This window comes from Perca fluviatilis, chromosome 7 (assembly GCF_010015445.1).
Source record: "Perca fluviatilis chromosome 7, GENO_Pfluv_1.0, whole genome shotgun sequence".
Taxonomy (NCBI): domain Eukaryota; kingdom Metazoa; phylum Chordata; class Actinopteri; order Perciformes; family Percidae; genus Perca; species Perca fluviatilis.
In genome coordinates this window covers 24074042-24099527 of record NC_053118.1, presented here as the reverse complement: position 1 = coordinate 24099527, position 25486 = coordinate 24074042, and the positions used below count along the sequence as shown (strand labels likewise).

Here is a 25486-nt window from a genome sequence, read left to right as displayed (position 1 = left end):
CAAAATGTACTCATCAAATGTAGGAAATACTCATGCAAAATGGTGGAAAATAACCGCATACAAACGTACACTTACACAAGTAATGTGCTTTTTTTGCAATTTTAATGCATAAGTACTTTACATGAAACTACTTTACAGGTTAGAAATTTTCCCTAAAACATATATTTATCTTATGAAATATGATCATGCAATGTTATTAAGGATGCCCAACAGTATGCTATAAGAAGTTGTTCAAATTAGCTTCACCTCCTCATCTTTGGAATGGCCTCCCCATAGAAAAAAAATTCTATTTCTATGGGCTCACTCAGTTCACATTTTTAAATCTAGATTGAAAACCCCAGCTCTACTCATTATAATACAACCAACCATAACACACAATCCTTTCTGTGTCCTTCACAAACAAACCTTTTTCACTTATTCTTTTATGTTGCTGGTTTTGTATTGTTTATTATTACTGCTTAACTGCTGTTCAGTTGTTTTGTTGCTGTCTGTTATTTCTGTGTTCCTTTAACTGTCAAGTGCACTGAGACCATGTTTAATGGTGATTTTACACTTTAAATAAAATTTGATTGATTGATTATGATGCTATTTACTATGTGCATCAATAATCAAATATAGTAGTGCCTCCTATAGACCACTCTGCACGATTAGTGCTTTTACTTTTGATACTTTAAGTATATACTACTGCTACTACTTTTGTGCTTTAATTTAATGAAGTACATTTTGTGAATGCAGTTTTACTTGATACATTATAAAAATACTCCTTTACAAGTAAGAAGTATTTTTATAATGTAGTATCTACCTTTACTTTTACTTAAGGATTTGAATGCTACTTCCACCACTGATTATATATTCTAATATAGGCTTGTTATTTAGCTGGTGGGGGTGTAAAACATACTCATGTTTGAACTATTTTATATAGCCTACTGTTGTGGTTAGTTGAATCCTAAACAGTGCTTTATATTTTATAAGAATGTTGTGTTTTGCACATTAAACTGAAAATTAACAAAGTAGCGCTGTCAGATAATGGTAGTGGGGTAAAATGTAAAATATGTCTTACTGTAAAGTAGATGTATAAAGTAGCATTAAAAAGTACCTTAAAATGTTATTTATGTGCAGTACTTGTAAATGTTTTTAATTGCATTCCAACACTGTAGTGTGGTACACCATATACTGTAAGTATATGTATGTTGTAATAACAGTGTGTTTGTAGTGTTGTGTGACATTTGTATGAAATTGGATAAAAGTCTAATCATCAGAAAAGATTATTTATAATACCATATTGTACATTTAAAAAAAAAGTGATTCTTCCAGGTTATTTTTCATATATGAGCTCACTTTTAAACTAGTGTTTTACAATATTATAGCGTTATTTTAGTACCTACTCTAACAAGAAAGCTCTCTCTTGGAGACGTCATATAGTGATTTTATTATGAATTTTGTAATGTTTTCTGACAGTTCTCAATAACAATTAGTCAGCATAATCCATGTCATCATTGTATCAATAATTACAGGTAATGTTCCAATAGTAACATAGTAATAATATAAGTTATTAATCAATGCAATGTTTATTCCTTCTTAACATCACACTCAAAAACGACAGGCTTTATTTACTGACAGGTTTAGCACTGCACATTGATAGGCTACACAGACAGACAGCAAGAGACACAGAGGGAGAGGGAGGGAGAGGTGCGGGGGAAAGACAGGGAGGCAGGGGGAGGTGAGGAGAAGCACACAGTTGTACATTCATTGAACCAAATATATCGGATGGAGTGCAATAGAAAATAATTGTGCGGTTCAGTTTTGAAATGTGAAAAAAATGACCTGGAATGGTGAAAAATGAAATGAGTGAGACGTATCTAAGTATCACAACAATGTGCCCTCCTTTTTCTGTGATTCAGATATTGACAAGTTCTTAAATTACAACAATACACACAAATTAAGAGACACTCATCAAGCCGGGGATTATCATCCGTATCACTACTACTACTATTATTATTATTATTAATATTATTATACAGTTTTCTGATGCTGTAAAAGTGATAACTCAAATGGAAAAAAGTAAATCATAATCTGCTCCCTCTCGAAATACGCAGAAAAAGAGAAGAGTGGCTGCTGCAATAATAATAGTAATAACAATAATATAATATTCATCATTGTATGTACAGGAATTTCATTACAATCAATACAATCAAAACTGCCCAAGCTGAGCTGACATTCTGGAAACAGCAGGGGTAGCATTATGGAGTCTACTGTGTGTGTGTGTGTGTGTGTGTGTGTGTGTGTGACGTCTTGCAGTTAATGTAAGAGCAGTGTACAGACTGCAGTGAGAGTCATCTAGAGACATTCCAGCGGTCACTGTGAGAGGGGTCAAAGGTCAGGGTACACCAGGTTTACTGTAGATGGTTATGTTTTGTCATTTAGCGGCACAAGCTAAACTTTGCAAAGACTCCTGACTCAACACCTAGAGGCTTTTACTCTGCATCTGGGTATTGCATAAGTACCAACTTGTGTAACGGGTGCGGGGTATGGTTGATAGTCCTCAGATCTTCTCATCTTATCTTCAGCACCACATGAAATATAGTTGAGAGCTGAAGCACTAAAGTAGCCACAATACCAAGAGAAAAATACCTGCAAGCGTAGTGTTTTTGAGTTTTTATGAATAAGTTGTTGAGTGACTGTAATGTCTGACCTCACTGTCTTTACTCTGCGGTTAACAGTGGTCGAGGAATGTGTCAAGAGAGGATGCAAAGAGGGAGAAAAGAGCTTGTGCACAGACTTCTCGAGTCAAGTCAAATAAGGGAGTGCAGAGACATGTCAGGATCAAGGCTCATGTCTTTGCCTACAGATCTATTCAAGGCCTGCATGTTGCGGTTTGTTCCCGTTTTCATTTTGTAAAGACTTCATACATTTTCATTCTGTGTTCAATAACAAAAGATAAAATACAATCTTTTTTTCTTCTTTTTTTTTTTAAACAAAAGCAGTCTCATTCAACTGGTATTTCACTATACAGACAGATTACCATCTTGTGATTTAGAACTGGTGCACCACATACGATTTTCGTGGGGTTTGCTCAGGCGGTTAAATTACATTAAATGTATACATTGTGCCATTGAACATTTAGATGGTGAACAACTGCCCGTTGTTGGCTGTAGGTCACATATGGCGTTGAGTGTCAAAAGTATTACAGTGACTGTGTTGTGCGTAGTGTTTGTAAGCATACATTCCTTATACTAGTAGTGTCAGCAGTCGTTGATATTAAAAGTGTTGTAGTGTGTGACTGGTGAGCCTGTTTGTGGTTTCCATGAGAACTGGTGCAGAGACACATGTGGCTCAGTAGCGGCGGGCGTTGCCGTCCCTCCCCTCCTTTTTGATGATGATTCGCTGGTCGTCGCTGGCGTCTTCAGGTGACTCTGCTACCTCCTCGTCCTCCTCCCCCTCCCCCTCTGTGTCAGCAGAGATGCCCATACGAGACTCATAGGACTGTGGGAAAGAGCGATGTGTGCATGAGCACAGGAGCTCGACAGGTGTGGTCATTTATTACGATCACATCAATAACTTATCTGGTTTTTACCTCCATGGGGTTGACGATTATGGTGAGGGCAGAGTCGTCCCATTGGCTGCTACCCTCCTTAGCCCCGCCCCTGGAATCCTCACCACGGCGATGGATGGAACGAATTCGGAAAACACCGAGGATCACCATGACAACCAGGAAACCCACACACACCATTATGATGACGGTGGCTGCTCCTGGCACCACTAGGGGGAAAAAGTGAAGGTTATGTGTAATAAAATAACACTGGCTTATTATCGTAAACACTTCCTACATGCCAACAAATGCAGTATTTAGTCCTGTTTGAGTTTAAAAAAAGAAAAAAACTATATTATATTTGTGTTTTTTAAGGATTTACATCTTCAGCATGAACAAATGTGTAAGGTGTTGAGTGTCATCGTCATGGCAGGAAAGTCATTTAAAGGACATTTTGTGGTTTTGTGAAATACATAATTAAATTTCCCTTCATATCCACAGTGTGCAATCTCATGAATGCCTTTTTTTCATTTCCATGGGAAGTTCAAACTGTACAACAAAATTGTTGACTTAATTATGGAAAGCTTAGTAGTTCATAAGAAGCCACATACCAACTCTGGGTATGAAAGTGTGAAAAATAGCATAGTTATCCAAACTAACCATCTCTTTAAAGGCAAATATAAAATCACACATTTGCTGGGGTGTTAGACTGTGTGGGCAACATGATTAAACCTGACTCCTGTGTCGCTGTAGTTACGGCATAAATAAAACAGCAGAGGTGCATCAGACCATAACACAGTGCCTCACCGTGCTCACTTACACTGGCTCCAGTCTTGTGATTAATTTTAGAGCTCTGCATGGTCAGGCACCTGCCTGCATTAGAGTTCTGCTGCACCCCTTTATCCCCAGTAGGTCTCTTGGGTCTTTTGATTAGGGTTTGTGGGTTGTTCCTCGCTTCAGGCTTAAAACTAAAGACAATTGAGCCTTTGAGGCTGCGGCTCCTAAACCTTAAAATTCTCTTGTCTTTGAAATTAAAGTGGCCTTATGGAGTTTTCTTGTAAATAAACAAAAGTTCAGTGTTACTTATCAAAAGTCAATGTGTGTATCCTTGAGGTATAACAAACTTATGAACTAAACGCAAAGCCTTTTTTGTTGCAGTCTTCTTTTTCTTCCCTGTCTTTGCTGGCGCATTGCAACATATGTTGGCGTGTTACCGCCACCTATTGATCAGAGGAATAGTGTGACACCATTGGTAGGACTGTGTGTTATGCCTCCCGTGTGTGCGTACACATGCACATGTGATAAACAAAAACGGGGACCCACAGCTGATAATCAAACTTTGGATGCTGCAGCCTTGTGGTATGTGCCCCAACCATTAGGCTACCAGGGCTCTCCATCACTTTTATATTCTGCATTTTATATTATATATATTTGTCTTTTATTGCAAAGCACTTTGTGACATCTGTTCTAGAAAGGTTCAGGACAGGACAGGAAAAGCCGATGAATGGGAAATGTCACCTGAGTTGCGGTGAGGATTGGGCAGAGTGTGTCCACTCAGCTCTCCAGCGTGGTGAGACGGATGGAGAAACTGCTGCTGGGAGGCCAGCAGGTGGGATGGGTGGTACAGACTATCAAGTGAGTGGAGGAAGTTCACCTGAAGGAAGGAGAGAAATAGAGAAAAGAAATATGTAACTAAATAATCTAAGGACCATTTTCTAGATTTCATACAAATACTTTTCCCAAAGGTGTAAACTGAACTTTGATGCTCAAATCTAAAGGACATTTATCTTCATGTCGGTGCCAGAGGTGTTACTGTTTGTGAGTGATGTTTCTTCTCACCTCCAGAGTCAACTCATTGCTTGTGTATCTGCCATTCATCTCAGAGCAGGACAGGCGGAACCGCCTCTCGAAGCGGGCTGAGCCTTTGGCCAGTCGGTAGCGGACCGAGCGAAGGACGTCCTCGTACACAGAGATGGATTCGGCACCTGGAGGGAGCGCAGAAAAAAAAAAAGAGGACAGAGAGTCAATACTGAGACGATAATTGCAGAGAGAGGGAGGAGGAGAGAAAACCAGTCTGCAGCTTCTTATTGACAGCTGGGGGTGACTGTATCAGATGGATTACTTTTATTATTTAGGTCATTGGGATCTATTGTATTGAATTTCAAAGAACTGAGTGTAGAAGTTTTAAAAGCCCTGAAAACCTATTTTCTAAATCAGGCTTACTATGAGATCTGGGGTCTTATATGAACATTTTAACATGTTTTGCGAGAGTTTAGACAGTTCTGTTTATTTCAAATGAAAGATTTTTTGTAGTTTGTGTTTTGTTTCTCACTGTTTTTGGCTGGGCAGGACTCGTTGGAAAAAAAGGTGATGTCATGTATTTTTGTGCACCAAAGAGGATTTAGCTATTTTAATCCAAATGTGATGATAGTTATTAGGCTGTTTGCTTCTGTCTGTTCTTATAAAAACCACAGTTACACTTTTATTGTTGCTCATTTAGTGATGACTATTTATTGTTATAGAGAAATACTTTAGCTAATTTCCGTATGAAAGACACACACAAAAACAATAACAAAAAAGACAAAGACTATTTAATTCTTATTTCCTGACATATTTTGTGGTATGAATTATATGTTGTTTATTTGTGTCTTGGCCAGAAAGAGATATTTTCAATGTCAATGATGCTTTTTGTTCTAGTTGAAGACAAAAGACAGTTTACAGTCATAAAATGTGCTGAATGTGTTTATGCACCGTACCTGTGATGGCAATATAAGCAGTAGTATTGATGATTTCCAGCCCCCTCTCTCGCACAACATCCATGTCCACCAGAAGCTCCTCCCTCTCTGGGTTTAGCTCCTCCCCCAGTGGTTGGACCTCACAGCCATCCAAAGTGTGAGCCACAGCGTCAGACATCAGAGCTAAGAGAGGATCAATACCCCAATTTAAGAAACAAAGCATGCAGACCAGAGATATTCTCTTCAACTCACAAGTGTTAAATCCTGGCTGTGTGCTAAACCTCACCTCCACCCTCCATCCCCTGTGCAGCCGTGTTGACTGCATGAGACAAGGAACAGACGATCCGGAGCTCGGGGAAAAGGGGGACACCACGGGGACCCTCAAACTCAGGGGCAGGACGAGCCAGATGAGGGCCGACCCCAGACAGAGAGATTTGAGGGGCGTCAGGCTGGAGAACCACCAGGTATCCTTCCAGTTGCTTGAGTGACAGACAGCTCTCCTCGTTGAAACATCTGGCAGGGAGAAAGGAAGTGTATGTTGTCAGAGATTGAAAGGAGACAAAGAGTTTTTTTGCCACGCTGGTGACATGGCTCTAGGGATGGAAATGTCAGTCTGTTAGTTGGACCATGCACCACTTTGGTCCAAACTGAAATATCTCTGCAACTATAGGATGGATTGCCATGAAATATTGTACAAACATTCATGGTGCCCAGATGATAAATCCTACTGATTTTGGTGAGACCCTGAATTTTTCACTGATGCCACCTTCAAGTTGACATATTTGTTTTGCAGTGCAGTGCAGTGCAATGCAGCGCAGTGCATTAAAGCCCCATGAAGGGTGTATTATAACAGCTTTGGTGATCCCTTAAAAGATTACTGCAGCAATTTAGCATTGCACTCCTATAACATTGTCAGACTCACTATTGACAAAAAAAGTATCAAAATCAATGCAGCAGAACTAGAGATATTGTAGTTTTTATTCTGTGCATTCTAATTCCTTGTCAAAACCTGTGAACTACATTACCTACAATGCAACTCAACCACCCTACAGTCTAAAATTCAATTGTGTTACGCAAGCTAATGTAGCCTAGAGCCGCTAGCCTCAAGCAGAAATAAGAAGCGGGTTACATAAAAGTCTGGTAAGATCACTTTTTTTCTAACTCAACACTCCAAGATTTTTTTTATTTTTCATTCCCAACCAAGACATCACTTAAGGATATGTATCAGACTTTGTACAGTTTCCTATGAAGCCACTAAAGATGTTATACACCTTTTTGTAGTACTCCCAAAGACCTATAAACATACTTGATGTGTAAAATTGGCACAGTTACCCTTTAACTTTCCATATAGAGCCATCATCAGGTTAAAATTGTAATTTTTTGTAATTGACTAAACAACCTATACAACTAATGACATTCCCATTAGCCTCAGCTGTAATTTGTTTTTAGTGCTTATTAGTAAATGTTAGCATGCTCACAAGTTAAACTAAGATGGTTAAGGTAGGTATGCAGGTAAACATTATACCTGCTAAACATCAGTAGGCTATCGTCGTCACTTTGAGCATGTTAGCATGCTTATTTTAGCATTAAACTGAAAGCACCACTAGCACCGCTGGAGACTCTTTGTGTGGCTTTCAAATTAACAACATATGTTAGGCAAGTTGGCGACTCTGGAGAAAAAAGGTCTAAATCCAGTGCAATGTTTTCTCAATCCAGTTACCTAATTCCACCATGACTGTAGTAACTTTGGTCTGAAAATAGCAAATGTCAAATCACAGTAGCTCTGCTGTTACAAATTTAATTTTCTTGCCAAAAGGGGGGGCAAATCAGATTGATGACAGGCTGCTTACATATATTTATTCATCTGCACTATAATTCAGCATCACATTTGAAAGGGGATTAAGCAGAGAGAGAGGTGTGAGTGTGTGTGTGTGTGTGTGTGTGTGTGTGGTGTGCGTGTGTGTGTGTGTGTGTGTGTGTTACATTTCCACTATCAGAGTGAGCAGCTGCTTCTATCGGCCTCTCCAGAAGGGCCTGTTGTTCAGCCATCTGGGTAACTCCTGGCCTCAAATCAGTCTAATCTTCACACACGCAATAAAACAAGCTGAAGGGAAAAAAAACTCTGGTACACTTGAGCAGAAACCAAGTGGAAAATAAAATTCTGCCAATGACCTTGAATGGTTGGAATCTTAAAAACAAAACCTCCAGCACTGATTTGTGGCCTGGTAACCTTGGAATCATGCGACAAAAACAACAGTCCAAAAAGACAGTAATAAGAATATCTGCACAGCCTGAGAGTTTGATGAGATCTGATTTGTCAGCAGGCAGTTAGTTTTTTAATATAAATACACAATATACCACATAGTATGTGCATTGGACTGTACTTCCAGAGGTGAATTAATATTTCATCATCGAAAAGTGACTGCTAAACCAGAGAGCCAGTTTTCAGTTGTTAAGCACGGTTGAGCACTGACCCGAAAACAGTGTGTGTGCTTTTTATTTTCACGGCCAGGTGATTCAGTGTGATGCGCACTGAACCAGGGATTCAGTCTTGTTCTGTCAGTCTGTGTGGCAACATTAGGGATACAATTTCTTTTGATCGTGCAATACTTTAATGTAAATGTTAAACTTTTAACCACTTTCAAGTTAGAAAGATGCTAATTATTTCTCAATAAGTGTTGAAGAATACAGAAAACAAAACAGTAAAATAAACGAGTAACTTGATGATGACAGGAATTCACTTAAAAGGGAAACAGTTTTTTTAAGTGAATTCCTCAACAAACAGTTAAAACCAGGCAGTATTCATTTATCTCCAGTATACAAGGCAAAAAGTTACTTGGTGGCTGAATGAACAAAGAGATTAAGATATTCCTTGTTATCTCTTGCTTTGACGTAATCCCTCTATAATCATCTCTTTCCTGCCACACCAGTCCTTATCACAGCTGAGGCAAGGTTCATGTTTGATGAGTTCAATGTTAAAGGAGTAAAGCAAAGTCCAGAGAGTCACACTTCAGTTGACTGCCACAGAAGAAATAATTTCACTTCACATCATATCCTTATCATTCGTGATGTTCAGAGATTTTCAGTGTGATCATTTACATTTGTGGTGTCTCTTTACTTCAGCTTGCCTCTTCTTCTACTGTTAAATATTGGGGCATGCTTTTGCTTTCAGTCTACTGCTGTTACAGTGATGAAATCAGTATTTCTGCCTCATCAATCGTCTCGTCCATCTACAATAATAAAAAAAGAGCTGTGTGCGTGCATATGTGCGTGTGTGTGCGTGTGTGTGTGTGTGTGTGTGTGTGTGTGTGTGTGTGTGTGTGTGTTTTTGTACCTGAGCGAGGTGGTAAGTTTGAGGGGTCGGACTCCAGGGGTGGCGAAACGCAGAGAGTTTCTGTAGGTGACCTGCTGCACTGCACGGTTAAAGCTCTCAATGTCGTCTCCCTCCAGCACCAACACTGACTGGCTGGGGTTCACATGAACCTGCATAGCCAAAAGAAACACTTGAAAATCTAAGTTCCTAATAGTTAACATAAGAAAACATCACATTACTGAGGAAATTGGACATTTTACAAAGGGGAGCTTTGGGAAGGTTAATCTTTTTGAATCTAATTCAATACAGGTATCTTTAAAGAGATATCAGAGGAAATAAATAATAATTTTAGCAGCCATATTACTTTTTACCCATTATACACACATTGAACAAAAATGTCTACATTATCTCAAACATAGTCTCTATTTTGCCAGACCCTCCAACGCGCGCTCGAGGAGAGTCTGGCTACTCCACATAGCATTCGGGGATGGGAGGACAACGTGCTCTGGTTTAATGGCATTTCCTTAAACCAATCACAATCGTCTTGGGCGATGCAAAGCACCGGAGAAAAGCCGCGGTGTGCTGCAAAATAGGCTCGGAAGGAACTTGTTTTGGTAGAACACGTGTACATTTAAAAGTTGTTTTAGTCATGCAACAGAAAACTCAGATTGGACAGATAGTCTAGCTAGCTGTCTGCATTAACCCTGCAGAGATCTGAGAAAAGGTGAACCATAGTCCTCATATATTGGCCGGAGTTTAAAATGCCAACACAAAGGCAGCTCAAGGCAACGATATCCGGCCTAAATGAGTGAAATCCGGCGGATTTTCCGGCGGCAACGGAGCAATCCCGGAAGTGGAATGTCAAGGATATACACAACAAACCACCACTAGGGGAGGTTAGAAACTATTTTTCAAGTCTGGTGCCCATTGGAAGATTAAAAGGTTTTGCTTGCTGTAATAATTCTTCCTGTTCAGACTTGAATGTTTGTGAACCTATATTCTTTCATCTTTAACTCATAAACAGCAAGTAGGAAAACAGATACATGTGCAAAGAAAGGGGATACTGAATACAAATTGGAGGCAACATTAGATTATATATTCTCTTCTGGCAAATATGTTATTTACTTAGTATACAAATTTAAAAGATTATAAACACCTCATATGCATAAAATACTCAACCAAAGCCTGACTTTAAAATTAGTTATCCATAAGGGTTAAATTTGGCCCGCCCCCAGCACATAGGCCTATGCTCGGTCATCAGAGGATGCTTAACTTAGCACATCTTACGCTTTTCTTGGTCTTAATAAATCAAACAATGACTAAAACACGTTTTCCTTGTAGCTGTAGAAACCATAGTCATAATGAGGTGATCAGGCTTTGAATCCAGGCTTGGAATTGACTCCGCCCCACAGGAAGTTGAATTGGAATTGGAATTGGAATAACAGGAAGTAGAATTAAATTCATGGCAATTCAAAGAACACAGTCACACAACAGAAAGAATGTGTTGAATCTCGTATACATTCAGTGTTAGGAAGGTTACTTTAGAAATGTAATTGCTTACTGTTATAAGTTACCCATTATAAATGTGGTTTGGATTACTTTATTTGGATTACTTTATTAATGCAAAGCAATTTCCTTTTAATTTGATTAGTAACTAATTGAATTACACATTTTACCTCAGTAATACAACTAAATACAATTACATTAATTTTGTAATTTAATAACATAATTTCATTACACGTAACTAGTCACTCCTCAACCCTGCATACATTTTGTTCCAAAATATAGATCACTCTTTAAGAGAACAAATATTTCTATTAATTCCACAATTGACAAGAATTGTTTTCTTGAATACAATAAGTAATAAGTAGGGCTGTCAAACGATAAAAAAAAATTAATCGCGATTAATCGCTGAATTTCTATAGTTAATCACGATTAATCGCATGTTTTATCACATGATTAAAATTCTATTATTTTGCATTTCAGAACTGTTTTAAGTACATATTAACAATGGAAAGCAATTCTTACCAGTGTATCTTGATTGGGAATCAAATGAATGCAAAGTAAGTTACTTTATGAACTTGACTTTAAGATTTGTATTTGTTTATTATTTATTTACTGTAAACAAAAGACCATGGTCAAAATTAAAGATTTAATAATAATGTAATAACTATAACAATAACTTATCCAGTAAATTGCTGTTGTTTAATTCCGACAACGGCAGCTGCTGCGCTGCAGAGCAGAGGTCCCGCTGTTGGAATCCTCTACAGTGAAATCCAGTCACACTTTACACTGTTTAACATTAGCTGTCAGCATTTTAACCGTGTTTAATCCAGCTGCTAGCTAAAGGTAGGCTAACGTTACCTGCTGTCAGGTGTAGTGTAAAGTCAGGCACCGAAATGAGGCACTGAAATTTTCGTTCTTATTCGGTCTTGTTACTACCGTTCAGTTCGGCACGTTTCGGTACCCAACCCTACTTACCAGAGTCAATATAGTGTGCAGTAACTTCTAAATAATTTTGATTACTCACTGACGTCCAGTGATCACCGGTTGATGAGACAGCGTTTGCACTTTGGTTTCAATAACAAGTCGGCGAGTAGCACTCTCCAAAATAGTGCTTTGCCTGAGCCCACTAGCATCAACCTGAGTCACGTTAACTGTACTATGCTTAGCTCGTAGGTGGTAGCTCAAGCTTGACGTGCTTCGGTGATATTTTAATTCGGCTTTACACAATGTGCCTATGGCTTTCGACTTGTCTATGTCTATGTAATCTGTACAAGTAGTTCTAACTAATATAATTTATAGAATATGTAATGCAATCATATCTGACATATATTGTAAAGCGTCATTGTTAAACACTTCATTGAAATTACGTATTTACTGAATTGCAATTGTGCTTCCTTTAATTCAAATTCAAATTGTAATTCTAGATCCTGTTTTTGACATCAATTCAAATTCAATTCAAATTCAAGAATTGAATTGGAATTTAGGAGTCATTCTCAATTCAATTCTGAATTGTGCACAAGCCTGAATGTGATCATCAGAATTTTCACATGGTTTCCTTTTCTTTTTCTTTTTAAAAGCTCCCTAGCAGATCAGCGACCTCAGACTAGGTGGTGGTAATGCACCTTAAAGCTGGTTGCCACCCGCCATAAAACGGAAAAAAGAAGAAGAAGCGACCTTACATTCAGACAGCACAGATGGCAAAAAGTGATTGTGTTGAGGTGAATGGCAAGGTAGGGAGAAAATACTGACAGGTTTAATAACAGAATGTAAATTGCTCTGATATTCTGCTTTAACAATGTCTTGCTTTTACAAAAGGATATCAATTCTGATTTTTTTGTCTAAAAAATGACTGAAAAATATTTATATTTCTCTTGTAAATGTATTCATCCCCAAAGACCAAATACTGTATTTTCTAAATTATATTCTAGAAAGATGACAGTAATGCTATTTTCTACACTTAGCATCTATGGTGATCAATAAGTCATAAGACTGGACAATCACAGCCCAGATGAAGGCAAGATGGCTGGATTGGTGAATAAAGCATGGTGTACTGGCGAAAAGTGTAAATTGTACTAATGGGGATGAAAGATGTAAAGGACTCTCTGAGCATCCTCTCTCTCTCTCTCATTATAACATGGTGGTCTACGGTTCTCTGAGGCATTACCTTCATGCCAGAGCCCAGAGTCTCCAGGTCTCCAAAGTCCAGGCCCTCCCTGCAGGCGTACAGACACTCCACCACACTGTGAGGTTCCACGCTGCCGGGACGCACCGTCACCCCCGACAACAGGCCGTGGTAACCACCCACATACTTCACTAAAGACCAGAGAAAGTCCAGTATGAATACATATTATAACACCACATTTACATTCTAATATGCACATAAATAATACACCAACAATGACACAGCAAAATGACAGACTGCGCACCCTCATGTTGACAACAAAGTGAAAACAGGGTGGTCACCTGAGTCTTTACCCTCTGGGATGGTGTTGTTTAGTATTTCCTTCTGCTTCTCTTCAGGCTCTGTGGGGCAAACCGGTGAGGGGCACAAAGGGGAATAGAAAACAGTAAGGCACTCTGAGAGAGAGACTTGAATGTAGTCAGTTATGAAAAGAAAGTGAGAGGAAGACTGAAGGGGCCAGAGGTTGGAAGAAGAAAAATGAAAAATAAAAAATAAATAATATGAGGAAGAAAATGCAAGCAAGAAAATTGATAATAGAAATGCACCATCTCCTCATTATCCAGCAGCAGCTGCTGCCATGCAGGCAGAAGAGCGACTTCCACTGTGGGTGAGAGTGTAACACTGTGAATGTGTGTGTGTGTGTGTGTGTGTGTGTGTGTGTTCGTGTGTGTGTGTGCGCGTGTGCGTGTGTGTGTGTGTGTGTGTGTGTGTGTGTACTTCACTGCTGCCCTGAATAATTAATCAGTCAGTTATATTATTAGACCTAAAAGACAAAATGCATCAACACAATTATAAATAAGTGAAATGAGGGAGTGAATGGCGCGAGGCAAAATGGCTTGGCAGATTGTCTGAAGAAGCCTTAACGAGGGTTTGTGAGTTGCCGGTGCTCATGCCAGAAATGGCAACCTGCTATCTTTGGTGATGTGTGGTTTGGATGACATTTCATTGACGGAAGAATGCAAAAGAGGAAGGCCAACTGCACAAATGCTGCTCATAGCATTTATGCAAAAAGAAAAAAAACAGGATTGCTCGCTCTCTACTTGAATACATTTCTGTCAGAATCCATCATTAAGCTGGAATAAAATATATGTCTGTTGTGGATTCGCTGAGCATAAATTTCAGTGTGTTACCCCAGCAGGCGCCGATTAACATCCTCTGGCGAGCGGCAGGGTTGGGGATGGCTCCGTTGTCATGAATGAGGGCGGGGTCGAAGGTCACACCATCGACATACAGGGTCACCGAGGGGAACTGGACGCTGAGTGAAAGATGATGCCACTCACTGTCACACACCTGTTGGACAGAGTTAACATGAGCCTGAACAAAGAAATAAATGTCTTGCAGGGTGAAGGACATTTACTGATTTGTGGATATCAGTGGCGGTATTAAGTATGTATTTAGATATTTTACCTAAGTAAAAGTCCTGCATTTTGAATTCTACGTAAAAGTGCAGAGGTATTTGCATTAAAATGTACATAAAGTATCAAAAGGAAAAGTACTTGTTCTGCAGATAAATGGCAGTGGGACTGATATATCATTATATATTACAGTATTGCTAATATTGTTATTGATGTAGCTGGCCGAGGAGCTAGTTTTAAGTACTTTATATACAGTTAGGTAGTTTAGTCCAGTCGTTTCCCAACCAAAGGGTCAGCTCCCCTCCAAAGGGTCATAAGATAAATCTGAAGGGTCGTGAGATAATGGGGGTGGGAAATAAGAAAAAAACAAAGGTCTGTTACATAAATATGCTTTTCCTTTTTAGGACTTTTCATTAATTTTTCCTTATTTTGTGAATTATTGGATCATTTTATCTTGACCAGTTCATCTACACAAGACAAAGGGGCCTAACTAGATAATGCTTTTATGGTAAGGGGCCACTTCCAAAAGGGCTCGTAGCCACTGGTTTATCCTTTGAAAATGTATTGTATTTTTAAACTGTTCATGTTTCTTATGTAAAATCTGAAAAGTAACATGTAACCATAGCTCCCTTATAAATGTAGTGCCGTAAAATTACTTTACATTCCACCACTGGTGAATATTTCATCTACATAAATTCCTGTACACATTTGTTTTAGATTTCTCTTCAGATAGAGTGACATCAGAAGGAATAGAAAGAAGAAAGACAAGGGAATTATACAGACAGAGGGGCAGTAAAGAAAGACCGGGGTAATAAGATATTGTGGTTTCAGACAGAGGGATTTGACAAATCTTCTCTGTATCAGCTCAGCATCCTTTAATCCATGCTGCTCCAATCTGTCTGGGACCAGTGGCTGCAGTCAAAACAAACCCCTTTACCTCCTAATGTGCTGTCTGACTGATATAGAAAATTAGTTTGCTAGTGTCCTTAAACTTTTGGCTTGTAGCAGTTATTTTCAGCATACAGTTTGTGTGAAATTTTCCACATAAATATGTAATTTGAAAGTACATAGGAGTAGTCTGTGTTCTTATATATATATATATATATATATATATATGTGTGTATGTATGTATTAGCGAAAGGTGAATGTTTTGTATAACAGCGGTTTCTGGGCCAGATGTTTGGCATTATACAGACAAACTAACGATTGCATTTCCTCCATTTAGTTTCAAAGGTACAGAAGAACATCAAAGGTAAGTGTTGCAGTTCCCAGTTACTTCTAGTTTCCATAGCCTGTCCAGTAAAAAAAAAGAAACAACACGTGAGGGGGTGAGAGGGGGGGGGAGAAAAGAGAAGAGAGAGAGGCGGCAGCCGTGGACAGAGAGGGAATAGTGGGAGAAGGAATCATCTGTAGAGTAGGAGAGCAGAAGAGCAGAAAATAATTGGTGGGTCAGTGTGGTCTTTTCAAACTGTCTTAATATCCCCAGGAATTTCTTCAGAGAAATGTGCAATGAGTTTAATATAGATTTTTATCTCTATTTTATCTTTCTTACTTGTGAATTTTATTGCTGTTTTTACCTGAGGGAGGGTTTGCTAAACATGCTGCTTTTTAATGCTGCCCCTACAAAGTCATAACGTTGAAAATATTCACACGAAACACTAAATATTCTGCCTGGCACAATTACAGTGTCTTACTGGTCTTCTGCTGCTGTCCACTTGGCTGCTCAAGTGGAGCAGCTGGGGGTTAAGTGTCTCTCTCAAGAGCACCTTGATAGTAGCTGCTGAAGCTATAAACAGCTTTGTATTTTTTTCTCTGCGGTTCTGGGTATTTAACCTTCTGGGGGTTTAATGTCTGAGGTTTTCCTTACCAAAATTTCCCAATTTAGCTCACTTCTCCTTACATTTCTCTCAAATCCTACTAAAACCACGACTCCAAAATATAACGCACCGTTCTTGACAGTGCTGCACACAATAGTCTCTTCATCTTTGCGACTTCCTCTGGTCTGAGTGGTCGCAGGCTGGATGTTGGCGCCGCCCCTTCGCATCCACAGCTGCAGGGTGAAGTGGTCACCCGACAATGCCGAGACAACCGAATCCGGCACCACAGCGACGTGGTTGGATCCGTTAAAGGAGAAGACCAGAGATGAATCAGAGGAGGGGAGAGTGGGCAGAGCTGAGGTCCAGTTGGCAGCAGGAGATGGAGGTGGGAGGAGGTCTACCTCACCCCTGACAGCACCTGATAAGGAAAAAGAGAGAGAGGATATTTAGAAAAAAAGGTTCCTGCTCTCTAAATATTGACACGTTTCGAGGCGTACAGCAGAACTCACCACACAGCCGTCGCACAGATCTGTCAGAGTAGCTGTCTCGGTCGCAGCCCTTCCCGATGTGTCCGGTCTGGAGCTCTACGGTGGCCTGGATGTTCCACACAGTCTCCTCACATGTCTCCAAATGCAGGCTGGGGAACAGGGGGATGCTACCTGACCCAGGTGTGTACTCTACGCGCTTGGTCCATCCTGAAAATATCACGTGTGGAAATGTAAAATCACAACCTGAATCTCAACATTTGGATTCAAAAAGTTAAAGATGGATTAAATAGCATATGCACTAAGGCTCCAAAAGCCCACAGTTAGTACACCTGTTGTATTTAAAATGTACTGCACTGTCACTAAACTGTGCTCATCCTGTTGAAGGAATCTCATGTCAGGCAATCCAGAGAAAGTTTAATTATGTGCCATCCCTTGATATAACTTAGGTTCAGGACTACCTCTTTAAAACTCAGCTCTTGATATAAACATGCAAAGGTGAATCATCAAAGCGGCAGCCCACGCACATTACAACTAAAAGTGATAGTTGCAACAGAGATTAAACAACTAAAACACATCCCTGACACCTCGTGAGAGTTATCCAAGCGTGATAATCAGGACAGAAGGAGAGCGATCTGTGAAATTGATTACCGATCCAGCCGGGTTTGCAGGATGGCTTGACCGTGACGACAACCTGGGCATCAGCCTGAGCGCGGTTCTTTCCACAGTCGAAGGCAGTCACCCAGAAGGTGTGAACCCGCTGGCGCTTGGAATCCAACGGCTCTGTGTTTTTAATGTTACCTAGGAGACGAAGAGGGAGACAAAGAAACACAGGAAATGAAATGATGAAACACAAGAATAAAAGGGAAACAGAAATAGCAGGGTTAGTCATCAACAAGTTTGCATTCGCTTATTGATATAGCTCTGCACGTGTAGACAATAACAGAGCCACTATCCTGCTTAGTGCACTATATCCAGGAATAGGAAGATAAAGGGGAAGATAAATTGCACAGAATAAAAATGTGAAGGGTTTTCCTGTTTATACAGATAAAGACAACAGCGAATAACTGCAATAGGCTGCCAGCGCTCAGCATGCCAGCTGACAGACAACAGGTAAGACAGAAGATGGTGTGACATGGCGAGAGGAGATGGGAGGAAAGAGATAGTGGTAGGAACAGAAAAGACAAAGTGAGGAAAAAAACTAAATAGACAATGACAAGCCCACAGCATCTGAACAAGGTTGGAACAAAAGATCTCTGTACCAGTCTGATCCAAAAAACAAAGAAGCTGTGCCTCTGCAAAAGCCCTCCAAGTCCAGGACGATTCTGCAGAGTCATACTAAAACAAGGCCCTCCTCAGCTGCTGTGTCACGTTACAATTGATCTGCCTCCAACCAGTCAATGGATACAATTACAACAGAGAATTTAGGGAATCCACGAGCAGCCAGGAACTTTAAAAAAATGATACTATATTCAACTGAACAGCTGCTGACACATTTAGGCAGAAACAGAACAACAGTCCGCCCGCACAAAGTCCTGTTTTTTTCTTTTGGTTTCTACCTGTGCGAGGAAATATACCTGCAGTGTGTTTCACTGTTGCTATGCAGACATCAATATCCCAGCAGCGGCTGGTTGGGCGGTTTTCATGTATGAAGGCATCCGCAGGTGTTTAGGAGTTGAATACTGAATATTGAATAAAGTGATTCTTTTTGCAACCAAGGCCACACAAAGCAGATAGTGCAGACAACATATGAGGGTAATAATATATATTGACTGGTGGGGATATTGTATTTCTGTAGCACAGACAGACAAACATTAATAAGTCTGTGAGTCCGACACGCGTTGATTTACTGCTACAAGATAAAGCATATCTCACCATCGTTGTCGATAGCGAAGGGCACATTAGGAGTGATGATGTCATAGAAGCAGATCTGGCTGTACTGCGGGGAGCAGTCGGCATCCAGAGCCTCCACACGCACGATTCGGTCAAACAGACGCCCTTCTGGGACTGACGCCTCGTAGCGACGCTCAACGAACACAGGGGAGAACTCGTTGACGTCGTTTACTCGAACGTGCACAGTGGCCCTGAGGGAAGAAGGAGTGAGAAGCAAAACACAAGCAGGGAGAGAGATGGAATATTGTAACAACAGGAAGCCGAAATGGCTGGATAGTGTTTGCAGTGCACAGTCAAAGGAACCTCATATCATGACTGTAATTATTGGCAAAAAAACATGTCAATATCTTCTGTTTAAATTGGGAGGAGATAGTGGACTTACTTGTGGGATTTCTTGCTGTTGACTCCGTCAGGTCCCTCTCCGCAGTCGTAGGCCTGGATGGTGAAGCTGTGCTCCCGCTGGCTCTCGCAGTCCAGCGGCTCCTTGGACCGGACCAGGCCCTCTCCAGTGGAACGGTCCAGAACCACCGCTTCAAACTGGACCGAGCCTGAACCAGAGGGGCCATTATGGACCCGGAAGCCACAGATTTCACCTGGGAGAGGGAGAGAGGAAAATAACTCATTGTATCAGTATAGTGCAATAAAACAAATGTATCACATTATAGACACTATGAATCCAAATGTACGCATATTGTATTTTTTCAATTAGTAAATTGCCTGAAATATTCAGTATAATAATATTATTAACTTCCTATTGTTTAAAAAAATGTAAGTATTTTTTTTTTATCATTTGTGTGGCAAAGACTGCTCACATTTGATAGAGAATGCTGTGACTTTAACTCTTAAGGAGAACAAATAAAAGAGATAATTTTACTCCTAATTTACCCTCTTTCTTTCTTCTTTCTTTCATTTGATTTTAGAATTTAGGTGTTTAGGTTGTACTCATTACTTTTAAAGCACTTCAGGTCTGGTTCCAGCATACATTTGTGTGTTCTTACATACAGTACCTGCACTAAAACCTTAGATCATGCAAGAAAACTCTGCAGTCTAGACTCAAAACAAAGGAGATGTATTTACTGTCAGTGCCCCGCGAAACTTTGGAACAACCTTTCTCTTAAAAGTAATCTTGCTACCTCAGGGATTCCTTTAAATCTCTACTGAAAACTTTATTTAGTAGTCTTTCTGTGCCCTGTCACATCTTCTTTTTATTGTCTCAATCATTTGTGTTATGTTGTTATGTCCCCCCCCAATTTCTTCTGTTAATAACTAATGTTATTATTATTATTATTATTATTATTATTATTATTATTATTATTATTATTATTATTATTATTATTATTATTATTATTATTATTTTAACAGCTACAGCAACAAGTGCCATATAACCAGAAATTCAATCAATCAATCAGCCCACAGTCCAGTCCAAATGTCCACAATCTAAGTGGCCATACTGTATTAATAAGCACCAATCAGAAGTGAACTACTATAAGAGAAATAACAGGCATTGATAAAATATGTATCATTATTGAACTAAGTCTGATAATGTATCCTAATATTCAGTAGTTTTAAAGTCATATCATCTGGATCTTTTCACAATATAATAAGTGCTGACAGATATCTGAAGGATTCCTTTTAGCGGCCCTTTATGTTACACAATCATTATAAGAATAGAATAAAATTGCTGCTGAGACTCAAAATAAAATCCTTAATATAGCTGCTGATCTTCACTGGCTGACAAAAGTTGAAGGTAGGGAAGGTTTCTTGCTCAAACAGATAATTTTCTCTTCCTTCTTGACACAAGCCCATTAAATTCTAAGGAGCACTGGAGTAATTCTAGTCGAGCTGTTAATAATTTGCCTGAACACGGTTATTTCCAGGAGTGCAAACACGATAACCTTATTTCATCAGGCTGCAAAGGCAAGAGCACTGCCGACTGCTGCTCCTGCAATGAAGGGTTGAATTACACTATGATGGTCTAAAAATAGTGGACTCTGTAACTGAATACATTGCTTTTAATATTTAGACTGGTCTATTGGGAAATATGGCTGGAAATGGCAGCAGCAGTCTGAAACTTCTCTCTGTAAAAATCAGCGTTGTGTTTACTATTAAAGCCCAAGCAAGGCCTGGTGAGAACATTTTCAATTTGGCCTGGTGATGTGGTTTTGACATTGGCTGTGCGAGAACTTGAATTGACCTATTTTTCACAGCAGCCAGATCTGTAAATGTTCAAGCAAATTGAAGTAAAAGTTGCAATATTTTGGGGCATTTTTCTTTGCCAGCTCTTTCATCCTATGTTCTCCCATGCTGTTTTGTGCGGTTGGTGTTACCAGCGTAGTGTAGTGGAGCATCTTTGTCCAGGGCAAAGAGAGGGGGATTGAGCAGCACGGTGTTGTCGTTCTCCATGACAATCCCCTGGTACTCTGTCTCGATCCATGGCTTGTGCTTATTGGCTGAACGGCACAGAGAAGAGACCGAAGAGGCTTTGGGTTAAATGGAGCAATTAGAAAGAATCAACGTGTCTATTTTTAACACTCCATTATGGGCAAGGACATGGTGAGCATGAGTGGAAAAATACACAATGTATGTGTGACCACAAGGACATAGTTTTATCACATTTACTCTCACAGATTTCTCCCTTTCTTCTTTTCTCTATACAGACCATCTCTTGTTCACGTCAAGCACCATTCTTCACACCTTCCTGGTTGGCAGTATAATAAAAGCCATTAAGATTTTACCTTATCACACACAGAGAGGTATATTGCTCATTTCAATCAGCCAAACAGGCCTGCCACAGGCGCTGCACAAAAATGCACGAAAAAAAAAAAGCTGGGTCCAAATCAAATGCCCGAGGATTACTGTGAATTTAACCTTTAATTGGGAATTAATTATTCATCCTTGTGCTGAATGTTCTGCGCTGAGTGATCAAAGGGCAAGTTAATGAGCCAGAAGGATGACGATTTTACACCCCAGCAAAGAGCAAAAACAAAAGCCTGAGTGCCTCCCCTCTGTTGTCCTCAATCTCTTGGAAGCCGAAGCTACAGAGTTTGAAATCAGACAAAAGCACAAGACTTGTGTTTAGCAATTGCTTTGTTGTCTTCACAGTGAATTTTGCAGAAAATCGGTCTGGAACCAATTGTGCCGTCTCGTCTGTGAGAGGAGAGTCAACAGAGGAAAATGCTGCTGGTTCAGGATCTGAACGAACTTATATACATATATATATATATATATATATATATATATATATATATATATATATATGGAAAGTATTTAAGTACAGTTACTCAAGTACTGTATTTAAGTACAATTTGGAGGTACATCACTTATGTATTAATTAGGTATTTCCAATTTGTGTTACTGTATACCTCTACTCCACTACATTTCAGAGGGAAATATTGTTCTTTTTATTCCATGACATTTTTTTGACAGATATAGCTACTAGTTCAAATTACCTCAACTAGATACAATATTGAAATGTTGTTTACAAAGTAACACATCAGTAATAACAATAATAATCTTACCACTCTGAAAGAGGCCATTCTGCTGTCTAATGAGAATTAGTTCAAGCTAAAATGGGGCGCTAAGTTGCTCTTTAAGCAAATTTTGCCATACCTTTACTTGTAATTGGGTATTTTTACATTGAGTTATTGCAACTTTTAGAGCTGAAATGATTAGATGATTAATCAAGCCGGTCAACAGATAATTGAGTAATCCTTTCAAGTGTAAATAACCAACATTCCCATGTTGCTGGTTTTCAGTTGAGTGATGTGATAATAAAAAGAACATCTCTGGGTTTTTGTGCTGTTGGTCGTACAAAACCGGCAGTTTGAAGACATTAACTGGGCTCTAGAAAACTGTAACATATATTTCACAATTGTTTTGTAACTTGGTATTATTCTCTTTAATTCGTGTTTTTTATTGCCTTGAAATTGCTCTTTAATGTTTTATGTAAAGCACTTTGAATTGCCTTGTTGCTAAAATGTGCTATATAAATAAAGCTGCCTTGCCTCGGCTTGCCATGTTTAATGGAGACAGAAAAATAATCGACAGATTAATCAATAATGAAAATAATTGTCAGTTGCAGCCCTAGACACTTTTACTTGAGTAAAAGCTCTCAGTACCTCGTCCACCACAGTTTTGTTTCTACAAAAACACAAAACAAGCTACAATTCTTGATTGTTGTGTTTAAACAAAAGCAGCTGTACCAGAATTAAATAGTTTAAAATTGGCAAAAATCATGATTTACATAAGAAAATATCTGATCACTAAATAAGCAAATATGACTAAACTTGCGGTACCAAAAAAGAATTGAGGTTCAGCCCTAATCAAAGACATTCCTCCTCTCGTCTCAAGGTCTAGCCTGACTCCATCTCCTCCTCCTCTATTTCCACAGTCCTCTGCCATATCTCTTTTTTGGTCATTTATCTCCCGCCCTCAGTTGATCTCCCCCCCCACCCCCCCTCCCCCACCCTCCTCACTCTGCTCTGCTCTGCTATAGCATTAATCTGAGCATCAGGCCTGTGGATTACATTCGGGATTACAGATTGAGAGGCATCCCATTCCATCTCTCCCTGTCTCTCCTGGCACTCTTCCTCTCTCTGTCACTCTATCGCCCCGTGACACTCAACCACCCCTCTTCCTCCTCCCTCTCTCTCTCTCTCTCTCACACACACACACACACACACACACACACACACACACACACACACACAAACGCTCCGATATCTTGCGCTTTTCCTTTTCCCTCAAGTCACCTGATCTCACGTACCACCACCTCCTCTTCTTCCTCCTCCTCCCTCCTTATCAGCCTGCGTCTTCTCGGCCACGTCCTCTCCTGTCACAGCTCCTTCTCCTCTGTCTCGCCTAACATTTCCCCCCCATCTCTCTTTCTCCCCACTCTCTCTCTGTTTCTCTGACACTCCATCTCTCCTTCAATCTCCTCGTCTTCCCTGCATCACTCTCCTCTACCTCCTCCTTCTCTGACATTCTCCCGCCATGCTGTCTGTTTCATTCGCCTTCCTCCAGCATGATGATCATTGGAACAATGATGTTGACTCAGAGTCATGTTTATCCAGGATGATAAATCTTCTACAGAGGAGGAAACAGATGTATCATCTTCATCTCAGAGTCGCAGCACCGGCAAAACAGGCACATGCACACTGGGTCACGAAACACAAAATGTATACATGTACGTATGTAGTCTGTTTATGTGATGAGGAAACTGATAATACACTCATAAGGGAGAGCAATAAAGTCATCAGGAGCATTTCAAGGCATAACAGCGATGGTCCTGCCCTGCACCTTGACAGGTCTGCGGGCTCCCATGGCGATGTCAACCATCAGATCAACACTACACAATTAACAATCAAAACGATGAGGAACTGACCTTTGTTGCTATTGGCAACCGAAGTCAAGCAAAGGAGGAAGAAGGAGAGAAAATTCATTCTGTCCATCTGAGGGAGGAAAGGAAAGGAAAGGTGGAGGGGGCAACAGGGTGGGGTGAGGAATACAGTACATGCATCAACAACTGATCAGCACAGGAAGAGACAGGTAGGCTACAGTAACAAGACAGAGAGAGGCAGATCAGGCCTATCAGATGCTGTGTTTGTGCAATAAAACACAACTCCAGTATCATGTATATAACCTTTGAGGTCCAAGAGAGACCCTAAATGATGAACTCCTTATAATGCTGCATATTGAGTCACCAATAATCCATCCTTGTTTCTGCTTCTTCCTCAAAATCAGACTTGCAGAGCCAAGAATAGCCTAGGATATAAAGCACATACCTGGTTGTTAAGTGTGTAGCCTACTGTAGGTAGGATATGTGTGTGTCACTGTAATAGGTTTTGTGTGGCTGTGTGGGTGTTTTCCTATGTTTCAATTATGGTTTGTTAGGTTTTAAAAAATGCAGCTGCTGTCTTGTGGCCACAACTGAAAAATGAGTCCTTGGTTTTTTTTTCATGCTCTCGTTGACATAACAAGCCTCTACGTTTTTCCAATGCTGCAGTCTTTAACAGACTACAGGACACCATATAGCCTAGATGGTTTAAAGAGGAAATATATAGCCTAACAGAGGACTCCATCTGTTCACATGTTGTCCAGGCTACACATACATCCAAGACCATAGAAACATGCTATGCGACAATAATCAGCCGATTTAGATTACAGGCTGGTATTGACACACATTATAAGCCTGGGCTTCATGACTGCCTTATAGCCATGTTGAGAGCTCAAACTAGAACCAGAAGAGGAAATGTCGCAATGAAGGTTAGGCGAAGCGAGATTTGACATTACCTACCGTGGTGAGTTGCGGTGATGCTCCTGGTTGGTACCCAGCCTCTACGCTCGCAGCATCCGCCTCTCACGCCCCTGCCGCTCGGCTCGGCAATCCCCCCGCAGGCTGAAAACAAACCTCCAGGTAGAGGAAAGGACACACAGAGAGTCTTTACACAGCAGCGGAAGAAATGACAGGGTACTGTATACAGCCTATTTATGCCTGACGTTAGACTAGTGAGATGAGGTGTGAGGAAAACGAAGAGACCGATGGATGCCCTTGTTTTTTCGGCTCTACCAAGGAGAAAAAACGGTGGGAATATTACGCTGGCGTCCCCTCCCTCTCAGCGTTTGTTAACCCGCCCACACTGCGTCCTTCTCCCTCTCTCCCCCCCCCAGCT

The 25486-nt window shown here is 40.2% G+C and overlaps 1 protein-coding gene across 1 annotated transcript; it reads right to left on the bottom strand.

Moving 5' to 3' along the window:
- Positions 1-1408: 1408 nt before the first annotated feature.
- Positions 1409-25445, bottom strand: clstn3 (calsyntenin 3). The gene is made up of 19 exons (XM_039806547.1): positions 25111-25445; positions 24199-24265; positions 21143-21265; positions 19198-19408; positions 18798-19006; positions 17574-17723; positions 16947-17132; positions 16568-16855; positions 15897-16027; positions 14396-14555; positions 13547-13606; positions 13248-13396; positions 9599-9747; positions 6551-6777; positions 6286-6447; positions 5369-5514; positions 5048-5183; positions 3575-3759; positions 1409-3483 (listed from the first exon to the last, which is right to left on the bottom strand). Exons 2-19 carry the CDS (start codon positions 24263-24265, stop codon positions 3334-3336), a joined length of 2889 nt encoding a protein of 962 aa, XP_039662481.1. The 5' UTR covers positions 25111-25445; the 3' UTR covers positions 1409-3333.
- Positions 25446-25486: the final 41 nt, after the last annotated feature.